General features: G+C 60.7%; 1 protein-coding gene across 1 annotated transcript; it reads left to right on the forward strand.

Annotated features, from left to right (window-relative positions):
- Positions 1-7,930: 7,930 nt before the first annotated feature.
- Positions 7,931-14,067, forward strand: PITX1 (paired like homeodomain 1). The gene is made up of 3 exons (XM_062587423.1): positions 7,931-8,093; positions 10,868-11,073; positions 13,528-14,067. Exons 1-3 carry the CDS (start codon positions 7,931-7,933, stop codon positions 14,065-14,067), a joined length of 909 nt encoding a protein of 302 aa, XP_062443407.1.

Raw genomic sequence — 14,067 nt, forward strand, 5'->3', positions numbered from 1 at the left:
ATAGAAGAGAAAGAGCTGAATACGCACAAAGGTTATTTGTTTCTCTGATTTTGTGTTTCAAAACAGGAAATATGCTGGCTCTACAGAGATTCAGTGTTATTCTGAGAACATTAAAGAGCCCAGAGCATTATTAGAATATTTCAGCCTTTCAGGAAATGTCCTGTTTAGGGGAAATGTTTCCCCCATCAAAATTCTGCAGCAATTAAAAGGTTGCTCGTCTGAAACAAGGTGAAGGAAACGCGGGAACGTAATATTGAGCGATTCCAAATGGAGCTTCTTTTTCTGCTAGAGAAGAGTCCCAACAAATGCTAGAAACGGAGTTTTGGGGCCTTTGATTATTCTTCATCAGAGGCATCTTTTTAGTCCACGAAAAAATACGTATTTCGGGTCTAAAGATGCACTGAGTAACATGAGTAGGCTGTCTAGCAAACGCCGGTGCCCCTTCCTCCGTCAATTAATCAGAAAAGCATGTTCACTCTGCTCCGAGAGGGAATTGTGGGACTATATTGTACTTTCCCCCTCTCTTTCCCTCACCTAGAGAAACAAACCCCACATATTCCCGAGCCGTATATCTTTCTGCGTTGTCCCTCTATAGTGCCGACTCTCCCTGTCAGATCAGGCTGAGCACGGCCAGAGCTAAATCCAAGCCACTACTAACAGCAAATTAATATTTTCTTAGCGCATAATGCAGTGCCTGTGGTCTGAAGGATGCGGAGGGGCCATGGAGTAGCTCCGGGCCAGGGTGGGACTGAGCTTCCAGACACAGGCACTGGGAAAAAAAAAAAAAAAAAAAAAAAAAAAAAAAAAAAAAAAAAAAGTAGTCACAGGCCGGTGACAGACACCAAAGTGGTAGTTTAATTTTCGGGGCGAGAGTCGGGGGAGGAGGGTCGAGGGGAAAACCCTGTCTCCTTCCAACTGCAGAAAACCTAGCAGGAAAACCATTTCTCTAGCCGTCAGTCGCTGCGTTTCAAGAAAGCCTTGGGGTATCATTTGTATCTGTCAAAAAAAATTACGCCTTCAACTTTTTCATCCCCCGTTTTTGCATGCTCGCCCGGCGCTCGGCTGCAGGCGCGGGGCGGCCGCGGGGCCGCGCAGCCCCTTGCCCCAGCCCTCGGCCTTGCCTGCGCTGAGGTTTTCCAGCCTCAGCTCCTGCACTGGCGAGCCTCGGGGCCGGGTCGCCCCTCGAATAAACCGGCAGTTTTACAGAGCAAAATCTGCCGGTCAGTCCCCCCCCCCCCCTTCCCCAGGGTTATAGCGGGAGGGACAAGGCGGGGGACAAGGTGACAACAAGGCGGTGGGACCGCGGTCAACCCCAGCCAAGGGCACCTCGGAGCCGAGCCGTTTCGTGCGAGCACAGGGGGAGCCGGGCGGTCTGGCAGGGCGTTGGGTGCCAGGCGGCCGCAGGAGGCGGGGGCGGCCGCTCGGGCACCCGCCCGCGCAGCATCCGCGGGGCACCGCGGCGCGAAGGCGCCCTGCGCGCCCGCGCCAGCCGGGGGCTTAGCTGGGCCGCCGAGCGACGGGGGCTGCGGATCCAAAAGGGTCTGATTTCGTTTCGCTCAGCCCCCTAGGAAAATTGCTTTCCTGGCTGCGCAGAAGAGGACAGGCCGGCGGGGAGCCAGCGTAATTTTCCACCTTCCTTCCTTGAGCGATTTAACATGCATTTTCGGCTGGGTTCCCCCCCCCAAGCTCTCCCTCGTTCTGCTTCCCTCTCCCCCCGCACCCGCGCCGTGCGGCCTCCGGGGCCGCGGAGCTCCCAGCTCTTACCGTGGTCGCTGTTGCCTCGGGTTTGCTCCGGTTCCTCGCGGGGCCGGACCGGGGCGGCGGGGCCGCGTTGTCCCTCGTCGCCCCCGCCCCGACGGGCTCCCACTGCCCTGGGACGCTATACTCGCGGCGCGATCCGCGCTGTGCCGCGGGCACGCGTATGCGCCCCTGGGGTTGCTCGTTCCCAGCCCGGGTGGGCGAGAGCCGCGCACGGCCGGTGCCCGACCAGCCGGAGAGCAAACGCCGGCAGCAGAGGCTGGAGGTAAAAGAGTGACCGATCCGCCCGCGCCAGGGACATTTTCAAAGAAGGAAGTTTTTAAAATAGCTCTGCGCCCGGGCGTGCCGCAGAGCTGCGTGTTTCAAGTCTCCTTCGCGTTCCTGTCGATTTTTCCTGCTTCAAACAGTGGCGATTCCCCCCTCCCCAGCCCCTTCCCCAGTCCCACACATCCCCCCAGCAACACACTTTCAGGAGGATTTTATTATTAATGCTCTTTTCCTGCAGCAAGTCCCGGCCGAGCTGACCCCTTGGGAGCAGAGGCAAGGCCGTATCCCAGCCCACAGGGCATGGAGCTGCATCCACGTCTCGCTGTTTTTCTGACCAGAAACTTTTTTGGTCCTCAGACCCCGGTTAGTCTGGAAGGGCAGTGCTCTCCGCAGCCTCGTCCTGCCAGCTAGCAGGACCCCATCCATGCCAACGAGACAGGTCTCCCGTGACAAAAGAGTGAAGGAGCTTCGTTGCTCCCCTGCTGCCGGGCAGAGGTTGGGTTTGTTTTGCTTGGGTTTATTTGGGTTTGCTTGACTTGAGTTTGGTTTGGCTTGGTTTGATTTGGTTTAAATTCGTTTGGGTTGGTTTGATTTGTTTTGGATTCGTTTGATTTGGTTTGAGTTGGCTTGGTTGAGTCGGGCTGGGTTGGGTTGGATGGGGTTGAGTTGATTTAGGTTGGGTTGGGTTGCGCTGGGTTGAGTTTGGTTTGATCTGATTGTGTTTAGTAGGTCTTGGTGGAGGAGCCTCTCCCTACTCCTCTGTCTCACTACAGCCCTTTTTCTCAGAGGGCTTCCCTTTTCTTTCGGGTGGGGGTGGGCATGGGAGGAGATGCTTTCTTTTTTGTAACAGTTCCCAATAATTTATAGACTGAATCTGAGTCTATACAATGCTAATAAATTTGAAGAGGAAAAGCTGGCAGAGACTTAACTTTGCTGCCTGATATATGGCCCAGGTGGTTTTATGTTGGCTACAGATGCCGAAGCCGGTCGGGGGTGGGAGCTCTCTCCCCGAAGTAGAAACCCCCTTTCCCGGTCCCAGGCGTCCGAGGGGTGGCACGGCCCCGGCCCGTGCCCTCGGCAGTCCCCAGGGCCGGGGCTAAGCCGAGGCATTGCGGGTGCCACTTGCCACCTCGGCGAACACTGGGCTGTAGCAAGGACCCGGGGACCGTGCGCTGCTTCAGGAGACACTGGAAGTCCTTCTCTAATGTCGACGTTTCTCATCTTCTTCTTAGCAGGGTTGTCACTGGCGTGGCCAACGCTGATTTATTTATAAGCGGCAGCCCTCGTTCTTGCATTATTTATGGCAGGCGGAAGCAGAGTGGTTTATCTGCGTGTCTCCAGCATTTTTGCAAAGCCTGGAAAGCAGTTTCTCTTCTTTTGTAACGCTTGCAAGCCGCCACCTGCGGGCTCTGCTTGCCGGGCCGCGTGGAGGGCGCTGCGGCGGGGTTACGATGTGTTTGAACCCGGCGCGTCCCAGGGACAAGCGGGGACGAGCCCCCGCAGCCTGCGCTCGGCGCCGCCGCCCCCTCCGCGCCCTTCCCCCGCCCACGCGGGGGGCGGCTGGCCGGACACGGCCCCGGTGGGGGGGGGGGGAAGGCCCCGCGGGCTGTGGCCTCTGCTGCCTTGTCCCAGCCGCCTCCATGCCCCGGGCCAGGCCCGGGAAGTGGGAGCGCGGTGGGGGGGAAGCCAGGGGAGCGCCGCCTCCCCGAGCGGGGCAGCAGGAGCGGGCTGCTTTGGGCATGCCCTGCCTCGAAGGCACGGCATGACGTAAGCGGAGCTGGCGGCCGTGACGTCACGCGGGGGGAGTCCGTGACGCAGCGCCTGGCGTCGAGGGGATGCCGGCAGCGGGGTGTCCCCCGGCACCTTGTCCCCCGTGCCCCGAAACCCCACATGGGGTGCGGGGAGTGGACTCGGCCTGGTGGGCATGGAGGGGGAAGCGCAAATACCCCTGCGTGCTGTCACGACACGAGTTGTCGTGACAAGCTACAGGTAAGGCCGATCCGGCTGTGCTCTGTGCAATAGGAGTGCTTTCCCCGCCAAGGTGCGGAGTGAGAAGATGCGGTGGTACACACATATACAAACGCACACGCGCGTGCACACACACACACACACACACACATATATATATATATGAATAACCGCACGCCTGCAGCTCCGGACACGTGTGCGGGTATGCAGTAATACATGACATCGCGCCCTCGGCCCCGGCACGGACACGCGTGGGTGCCTCGGGAGCGGGGCAGGCAGGAGGAAGCCGGGCGCTATCTGTCCTTAGCGCCCAGAGCGGGCCGGGGGAGGGCCCTGCCCCGTCCCCGCCTCCTCCGCCCCAGAACCACTTCAGACGCCCGGGATCGTTAGGACCAGCCCGTTATTTTCTCCTTTCTGATATTCTCTAGTGTTTAAGGGCAGTTCCCGGGGCAGATTTGCCCCCACCAGGCGCGCACCCTTCGATCGTGCCCTGACGGGTCTCGAACCAGCTGCTTCCGGGTCTGGCCTGGGCCGGCTCTGCGCACCCCCGGCACCGTCGGGTGCAGGGGAAGCGGGGCTGCCCGGGCTGGGGTCCGTCCCGGCGGGGAGCTCCCACACCCTGGGGACCCCCGGAAAGAGCCGAGGGGTCCGACGTGGTGGGAGGCAGCGGGACCGGGCACTGTCGCGACAGTAACTTCGCCTCGATGAAAACACGCCTGTGCCCAGGGCTGAGCCTTTCTTAGGGCGCGAAGGAGAAGAGTGGAGCCTAGAACGAATTTTCAAAATATGTTTTATAGAGCAGAACAAAGACTGTAAACCGGGCACATTAAAGAAAAAAATGAAAGAAAAAGAAAAGAAAAATCCCACCTCCAATTTTAAGGCTGCTCTAAGCAGTAGGTTTAAAATAGCCGGATTATAACAACACTGCTGTTGGCGCTGCCCTTCCAGGGCGGCTCCGTCGCGGCTGCCGCCCGGGAGCGGGGGCCCCGTGGAGCTGCCCTCGGGCTGCCCGGCGCCCCACAGCCCGGCCTGGGCCGCAGAAACAGGGGCGAGGGGCAATGACGGCTCTGGGCACGGGGCAAGCCGGTCACGCCGAGAACAAGGCCATCGGCGCCTCCCGGGAAGGTCGCGGTCCGTCTGCACCGTGGGATCCTGCCTCAGCTGAGCTCGTTAAAGTCAAGAGGCCCTCGCTGTAAATATTTGCGTTTTAAACCATGTCCAGCTTTAGCAGCCCCGAAAGTGCCTGGTTCACCTCTCGTGCCCGAAATTCCCCATCGCAGTCAGGCTCCCGAGCTGCGGTGTCTGTCCGTCGCAGAGGTGTGGTCGGACGCAAGGACATTAATTTGCCACTCAAAAAAATAAATAAATAAAAATAAAATAAATAAAATAAAATAAAATAAAAGAGGGGGGAGAGGGAGAGAGAGAGCGACTTGAGTATGCCAGCTCCTACCTGTCGCTGCGTTTAACTGCTACAGAAGTGAAGCTCAGAAGGGCTGCGGGGCTGAGAGGCCGTGTGTGCCCCGGGGTGTGGGCAGGAGTCCCTCCTCCCCCAGCCCCCCGGGCTCGCAGTGCGCTCCCAGGTGGCGGGGGGACCCCGGAGAAATCCCCCCGCGCCGTGTAGGAAAAAGGCTGCGGAGCTGGAACATTGCTGCCATCCACTTTCCATGAAACAGTTCAAAAGTTCTCTCCCACATCTTTACTTGATTTGAAAGCAAAATAGAGTGTCAGAATGGATCAGTGAAACCGAGCAGAGAAAATAAAGAGGAAAGGGTCCTTTCTCTAGGAAAAGTCACACCCAGGGTCCCCCCACACACACTCGGCAGCACCCCCGCCGCGACGCAGGGCTGCCAGCTCCGCCGAGGAGGAGCGCGGAGCGCGGCCGAGGGGCCGGCGCTTTTCCCACGCGTGTCCGCGCCTCCGCACGACGCATCGTGTTTCCCCATGAGTCCTGGGCCTTTTTTTTCACCCTGTGCCCCTGTGGAAAGTTCCGAGGCTAGGCGATTCCTCTGAGTTTTTTCACCTCCCGAAACACCGAGGTGTTTCCTTAGCGCCCGGGAAGGGCCCCAGACGGCAGCGGTAAGCGCAGGCTGCGCGCAGCGCGCTGGGCACCTGGAGACCTGCCCTGCTTTAACTCCCCTCCCCTCCCCCGGGCGGGACAGCTCCCAAATGCCCCCAAGGTTTGGAAGCTTTGCTTTCCCAAGGGCCGCTCCACAGCCGGTCGTGCGGGTCACCGCGACGGGACAAGGTCCCCGGGCCGCCCCGGCCGGGCGCGGGCACCCCCGACGGGCCAGGCCGGGCCGCCCCGCCGACGCCGCCTGCACCGGGCGCGCTCGGGCTCGCGCGGCCGGCCCAGATTTGGAGGAAGGGAGAGTGGGGGGGGGGGGTCTCTCTGGAGCCCTTCCCTACGGATTGCCCCGGCCTCCGCGCTTGCAAAGCCTCCCAGGGCCGGAGAGCCGCAAACACCCCTCCGGAGGGTCACCGGGAGTTCGCTGCGGGAGGAAAATTATTTGTTATTAATAACGTGCTGAAAGATGATGTGAGGGGAGCACTCGCGCTGCAGTTGTTGCTCAGGCACAAATCTCGGCGGGCCTCTGCGAGCGGGGCACGGCGGATGGGCCGGCCGGGGCAGAGCTCCTAAGTATTTTTATTATTAACCCATCAGTCAAAAAAATATATATATATTTATGTATATACACACACATATATATAAAATATGTGTGTGTGTGTGTGTGTGTATCTATAAAAAATAAAAGCAGTTCACACACGCAACCCAGGAGGCGTCCGGAAAAGAAATTCCCTGAAGCTCGGAGGACTGCGCGCTCCGCGGGACTAAAGCTCGCGGCTGGGTCGCCCTGCGACGGGTCGGACGCGGCGCTGCGCGGGGCGCGTTAGCCGGCGTGCGAGCGGCGCATCCCCGCGCCGCCGGGCAGGCGGGATGCCCGCGGAGATGCCGTGCTGCGCCGCGGCGCAAAATGCGCGCCGCTGCCCAGCAGCCGCGGGCAGGCCCCGGGGCAGAGGAAGGAGAGCTCGTGTGGGTGCGGGACCTGCCGTCGAGGCTGGCGCAGTCTCCGCGGTGCCCCGCGTTGGGAGGGAGGGGGCAGTGGGCGCTGCGCGGGGGCGGCAAGGGGGTCACCCTGCTCCGCGCTCCTCCGCGGCCTCCAAGGGAGGGAGCCGCATTCCCTGGGGAAAAAATGCCCCAGCAGGCCGGGGGCGGCTGTGCGGCTCGCCGCCCCCCCGGGGCTGAGGCCGGGCGGGGGTGGGGGAGGGCGAGCTGCTCCCCGCAAGGCCGGGGAGCGTTTTTTACCTTTCCATTCGTTTCTGAAATATATATATTTTTAAAAAAAAAATCGCTGAGTTGGGTACAGGCCGGGGAGGGTGGGGACCCCCCTAGGCAGAAGGGCCGGCGCCCGCACGCCGGGCAGGGCGGCGGGGCAGGGCGGGTGCCCGCCGGGGGGCCGCGGGCCGCGGCGCGGCCGCGCAAGGCGCGCACAGCGGCGGCGAGCGCGGAGGCAGGTCCGCCCGCGGCCGGGCTGGGCGAGCGCTAGATGGAGTGATGCATTAGCGAGACGGGGAGGTTTTAACCTTCAGGGGGAGGAGCCCCGTTTAACTACAGGCATTTGTTCTAGGGCAGGTCACTTTAATCTCTTTAGCTTTAAACTGTCCAACTCGCAACTCGCGTTTCTCTATAAGGGATCTTTACCACTTTCCTGCCTATGCGGCCGGACTGCTGTGCCTCTCCCCGAGCAAAGACAACCGGCTTCGAGGCATTTCTCAGATCTCTTCTTCTGAAACCCTTAAAATAATACTGTTAGTAATAAGTGGATTTGCTTTTGTTTTCGTTGTTTTTTTTTTTTTCCTTTAAAAAAAAGCGCTCCTTGCTCCTTTCTGTGTGGAATAAACACCTGCAAAATCCCCCAGGCAGCCCGGCGCCCCTGCCATGGATTCCTTTAAAGGTGGAATGAATTTGGAGAGACTGCCCGAGAGCTTGAGACCCCAACCCTCCCATGACATGGCTTCCAGCTTCCATTTGCAAAGATCCTCGGAGCCCCGGGACCCGATCGAGAACTCGGCCAGTGAATCCTCCGACGCGGAGGTGCCAGGTAACCCGCGGCCCGGCCCGCGCCCCCCGCCCGCCCGGCCCGCACCGCTGCCCCGCGGCGCCGGGGGGGCAGCAGCCACCGGCCCTTTCCCTAATGAGCGCAATTAATTGGAGGCGAAGCGGAGGGGAAAGGGGGGGGGAAGGGGGGCGCGGGGAGCAGTCGCCTCCGCCGGGCCCCGCGCTGACAGCCGCGGAGCCGAGACACATGGCTGCGCGCCGCAGCCCAGGAGCGGCTTTTTTTCCTTTTTCTTTCTTTCTCTCTCTCTTTTTTTTTAACAGATATTAATTGATCGGGGAGAAGGGAAAGGGGGGAGGCTCTTCGGGAACTGCGGTTTTGCCGGATGTTTCTGAAATAATGTCAGCTTTTGCTCGGATTTATTTTCCAGCTCGGGTGGTGTAGACATGTAAAAAGATCTCTCTGTCAAAGGAGGGGGAAGAGGGGAAAAAAAATGTCCCGCAGAGGAAGAGAGGCGGCGCGGGGCCGGCGCAAGCAGCGCTGGCCGCCGCCGCGGAGGGATGAGCGCGGCCGCGGCGCGGCGGGGAGCGCAGGGGGCCGCGGGCTCCCCGAGGGCTCCCGCACTGCAGGAGGACGCGTGCAATTACTGCAGGGAAAACTGTGATTTCCCAGTTTGTGTTTCACTACAGCAGCAACATTTCTAGGATGGCGAGGCAGGCTGCGAAAAGGAAACAAAAGCTGAAGGAAAGAGCGTGATGTCTCTTCTCCACCGCGTCTCTTGCAGGAGACGCTTATAACTCGCATTATTTTTTTATAGTTGTTGTTGTTCTCAGTTTTAGCAGGTCCTATAATCTCTAGAGTGGCCGCGGCGAGAGTCAATCCCAAAGTGGCACACGGTGATAAACAGGGTCTGGTTTGTGCCTCCCCGTCTGATTCGCAAACAAAGTTAGGGAGCGTTCATCCCGCAGTCTGGGAAGGACGCCGAGATTAGAGAGGATTATTTGAGATTAGAGAGGGAGATTTGCTCCATTTTGCGGTACCCCTATGTGTGACCCCTCAGTGCTGGAGGAGGGCTAAAGACCTGCCTACTTTTCTGCTCCGAGAAGTTATGAAATACCTTTCTCATTTTCTTTTTCTTTTTTTTATGAAAAAAAAGAAACAAATGCCAATTAAATCTAGTATGTGTTACGATTTGAAATTGTACCAGAGCCCGGCTCGGTGGCCGGATTTTTAGTGAAATCATGGCGGGGCTAAATCCGGAGAGAAGTTTGCAGTCGCCTGGATGGATCAGCGCTGCGGCTGCAATGCTTTTTCCTTTCGCCTCTCCTCCCCGGCTCCCCCTCGCCCCAGTTTCACCGAGGGCTTCGCAGCCAAAACAGAGAAAGGGAGGAAAAAAGTGCAGAGCAGTATTTGTATTTTCTGAGAGCACCTTCAGTTTCTGTTTGCGCGGGGCCGGCGGGGCAGGATCCGGCGGCGGGGAAATCCTAGTGGGGCTTCTCTCGAAGGCCTTGTTTGCTCTGCAAACCACTCACTGCGGCCGGGGGCCGTCCGGGCGGCAATAAGGCCGCTCAGCGCTTTGGGGTTTCCATCCGAGCGTCCCAGCTCGCTCTCCCTCCCTTTTATTGCGGCGGGTTCCCAGGCAAAGGCCCATTAATGGGTGACTCTGCAAGGACGAGCCCCCCGCGCCGCCAGCCCAGCGGTGCTTCAGGCTCCCGGGGACCTCGCCGAGGTCGCGGCTGCAGAAACGCCGCCGGTTCGGGCACCGCCGGTTCGGGCACCGCCGGGCTCGGGCACTGCCGGGCCGGGCCGGACAGCATCGGGCCGGGAAGCGCCGGGCGCGGGCAGCGCGGGCGGCGGAGCCGGGCGGGCGCGGCGCGCTCCGCTCCCGCGCACTTCCCCTTCTGCCGCAGGCCGGGCCGAGCCGGGCCGAGCCGGGCCGAGCCGGGCCTGGGCCGCCAGCGGCCCCAGAAAGCCGCTGCCGGGGCCGCACCTTTCCGCGCTCCAGCCGCCGCCGGGCCCAGGCGCGTTTCGTTCGGGCCTTTCGGTCCCTTTGCGGGCGTTCAAACCGGGCCAAATCCCGCCGAGCCCCTGGTGAGGAGCGCTGCAAGGGCTTTTACGAAATGAGAGCGGGGTTCTTCCCCGCGTTGCTGAGGGGTCGGGGCTGAATTCTTGCCTCCAGTCCTTGCAAATCTCGATCACTAAAATGTAGCTAGTTTTTTTTTATTATTACTTTTTTTTCTGAATATTTCACTCAGCTTTGGGTTAAAATAAACACTAAAATCCTAAAATCAAAGCAAAGCAAATAATAATAATAATAATAATAATAAAACTGGAGGGATAGGGAGGTAGAGAGAGAGGGTGCCTTTTGCAGTTAGTGACTGCTGGGTTTTACACCCCTGCGCTTCCAAAGTTTCCTGTCGCGGCCGAGCACAACAAAGACAATGGAGCAAAGATCGCGCCGTAGGTTTAAAGGAAGAAAAAAAAAAAAAAAAAAAAAGAGAGAGAGAGAGAGAGAAAAGGAGCCGGGGAGGGAAGACAGGCCAATGCTTAGGGGATCCGCTCCCTCCGTGGCTACCCTCGTCCCTCTTCGGCCCCGGCGTCCCGCAGCCTCCCCGGCGGGCTGGGCCCGAGCAGCGCACCGCGCTCCTGCCACAGCCGCTGCGGGGCCCCGCGTGGGCCCCTCCCCGCGTGTCTCTCCGGCGGGGCGGGCAGGGGGCTGCGTGCCTGCCTTTGTGTGTCTGTATTTCTGTTTGAAAACAAAACAAAACAAAACAAAACAAAGTCAAACAAAACAAAAACCAACTGACACCCTACCGCAGAAAAGGAGCGAAGCGGCGAGCAGAAAAACGAGGACGGGGCCGCCGACGACCCGGCGAAGAAGAAGAAGCAGCGGCGGCAGCGGACCCACTTCACCAGCCAGCAGCTGCAGGAGCTGGAGGCCACTTTCCAGAGGAACCGCTACCCGGACATGAGCATGCGGGAGGAGATCGCCGTGTGGACAAACCTCACCGAGCCCCGAGTCCGGGTAAGGGGGCGCGGGACACCTCGCTTCGCGGCCCCGGGGTGCTGCGAGGATGCGGCGCGGGGGCAGCTCCCGGCGCGGGGTAGAAGCGCTGGGTTGGGGGGGGGGTCGCCCCTCTCGGGAGAGCGGGGGGCTGCGAGCGGCTCCGGGGTTTATTTTAATTGCAAAACTTCGGGTCCCGGCCGCGAGGCTGCCGCCGGGAGTCGGGCGCGGGGAGGCCGCTCTGCGGCGAGGCCGGCCGCACCAGGGCCTCCGCCGCATTAAAACAGTAGTAGTAGTAGTAGTAGTAGTAGTAACAATAATAATAATAATGTTTCAATAAACTGCTGCTTCACGCGCTGTTAGCCTCATCATCGCGGCTCAGCCCCGCGCTCCCTGCGCGGCCCCGGTCCGCCGGGCCGGGCGGATCCCCCGCGGCCGCGCATCCTGCGCGCCCCGCGGCCCGGTTTTCTGCGGACAGGCTGCAGGCGAAGGGCCGGGCGGCGCCCGCACTGCAGGGTCAGGGAGCGCGGCAGAGGCACCCTTGCTCGGCGACGGTGCCTGCCGGGGCCGTGTCTCGGGGCCGGTGCCACCGCGGAGTGCCCAGGGGCTCGGAGAGGGAGATTTTACGCGTGCGGTGTGATCAGAGCCGCTCGGGCTGGATCGATCCTTAGCCTTTCCACCCGCCGTGCCTCGCTTCCCCGCCTCCCCTGCGCCCTCGTCCCGCGGGGGCTCCGCGGGAGCGGGGCCCGGCTGGCGGCCGCGGCGGGTCTCCAGCGCCCGCACGGGAACTACCGGGGAAAAATAGAGGTGCGCGGAGCTCCGGCTGCCAGGCACTGCGACGGGCGGCCCCGCAGCTGGGAAAAGCTACTTTCGTCTTGGCAATTAAACGGCGAGTGACCAAAGCAGATGGCAGAGATTGTGCTTTGAATCTCTCCGGAGTAAACAGCCGCTGCATCTGAAAGCATCGTCTTAATTGCATTTAAAACAAAACAAAACCAGGGAGAGGACTGAACCGCATTAATATTGCTGGAATACTTCAGGAAGCAAATAAAACTAATATACGAGTTGCCATTACCATTATTTCGTTCTCCCTCTGTATGGAGATGTTTTGGTTTGATGTTCTGAGATTGCAGCTTGCAAATCTAACCTTGATTTGCTTTGAGGGCCTTACTTTAAAATGTCTAGGAGCCATAATTAAAACTATTACCCTCATTTTCAGGAAATTCCTGTCTGGAAGCACCTTCCGAGGAGTGAATTACAGGTTTTGAACATGTTGGCTTTCGTTTCCTCCTCATATTTATATGGGACTTTCTCCCCCCTTATTATTATTATTTTTCCAATAGGCCCCGCCATTCTTTCCCTCGAAGTTTCCAGCCCTACCGTGGGGGTTCACTAACAGTTGCGCCATTCCCGCGCCGGGAGGCGAGGCCCGAGGAGGGGCCCGCGGGCCGGCTCCGGCGGGCGCGGCGGGCGCGGGGTGCGCACCGCGGGGCCGGGGCCGCGGGGGGATGCGGCGGAAGGCGCTGGCGGGCCGCGCTGCGCCGCCGGGCACGGCGATGCTCTTTTTTAACCTGGAAAGAGAATTTGGGGCTGCCCGGGGCGGGCGGCCCTTCCCGTCCCGGCTCACGGCTTCCAGCACAGGAGACTCAAACACTTTCCTCGGGCTAAAAAAAAGAGAGAGAGAGAGAAAGAGAGAGGGAGAGAGAGAGAGAGAGAGAGCCTGGATCAGGATTTTGCATCAAACACCGGGAGCGGCCCCCGCTTCTCTGTTCCCTAGTCAGGGCTGTAAATTCTCATTAGATATAAAGGTAGAGGCTGCATCCATCCAAAGGCGATGCAGGGACTGATTTTTTTTTTTTTTTTTAACCTAAACATACTAATCCAATCCCCCTTTTTATGATCTGTAACAAGGGACTTTTATTACACGGCATTAGCGTGGGGAAACACGGCGGAGCCGGGGCGAGGCGGCCCCTAATCAGCGCGGGCCGCGGCTTCGCCCCTCTGCTGCACTCGGCGGAGGGGAGAGGAGGGGGCAGCTCTGCCCCGCGCCGCGCCGCGCTGCGCACACGCGGGCGCATCCCCGCGCACCGCTCGCCGGCTCGGCGCGCCCGGCCGCGCGGAGAGATGCGCGCATAGTCCCCCCGCGGGGCCGGGGACTCACCTCTGCCGGGGCAGGGGGCCGTGGGAGAGGCCGCGCAGTGCCGCTGCCCGGCGCCGCATCCTCGCCCCGGGCTGCGCGCCGCCGTGCGCGCCCCGCTGCGCCCCCGCGTGCGCTGTGCCCGCTGCGTGCTCCCGGACGCGCTACTGCCCCGTGCGCTCCGGTGCGCGGTGCTCCGCGGTGTCCCCGGCGCGGCCGTGCGCCCCTGCGATGCTGTCCAGCGTGCGCGGCCGTGCGCGCTGCCGTGCGCGGCCGCGGGGAGGGGAGGGAGCGGCGGCGGCCCGCACTCACCGCGCCGTGTCCGTGCCCCCCCGCAGGTCTGGTTCAAAAACCGGCGAGCCAAGTGGCGGAAGCGGGAGCGGAACCAGCAGATGGACCTGTGCAAGAACGGCTACGTGCCGCAGTTCAGCGGGCTCATGCAGCCCTACGACGACGTCTACGCCGGCTACCCCTACAACAACTGGGCCACCAAGAGCCTCACGCCGGCGCCGCTCTCCACCAAGAGCTTCACCTTCTTCAACTCCATGAGCCCCCTGTCCTCGCAGTCCATGTTCTCGGCGCCCAGCAGCATCTCCTCCATGAACATGCCCTCCGGCATGGGCCACTCCGCCGTGCCGGCCATGGCCAACTCCGGCCTCAACAACATCAACAACCTCGGCGGCTCCTCGCTCAACTCGGCCATGTCGTCGCCGGCGTGTCCCTACGGGCCGCCGGGCTCGCCCTACAGCGTCTACCGGGACACTTGCAACTCCAGTTTAGCCAGCCTCAGACTGAAATCAAAGCAGCACTCCAGTTTCGGCTACAGCAGTTTGCAAAGCCCCGGCTCCAGTCTAAACGCCTGCCAGTACAACAGCTGA

This window comes from Rhea pennata, chromosome 14 (assembly GCF_028389875.1).
Source record: "Rhea pennata isolate bPtePen1 chromosome 14, bPtePen1.pri, whole genome shotgun sequence".
Classification (NCBI taxonomy): Eukaryota; Metazoa; Chordata; class Aves; order Rheiformes; family Rheidae; genus Rhea; species Rhea pennata.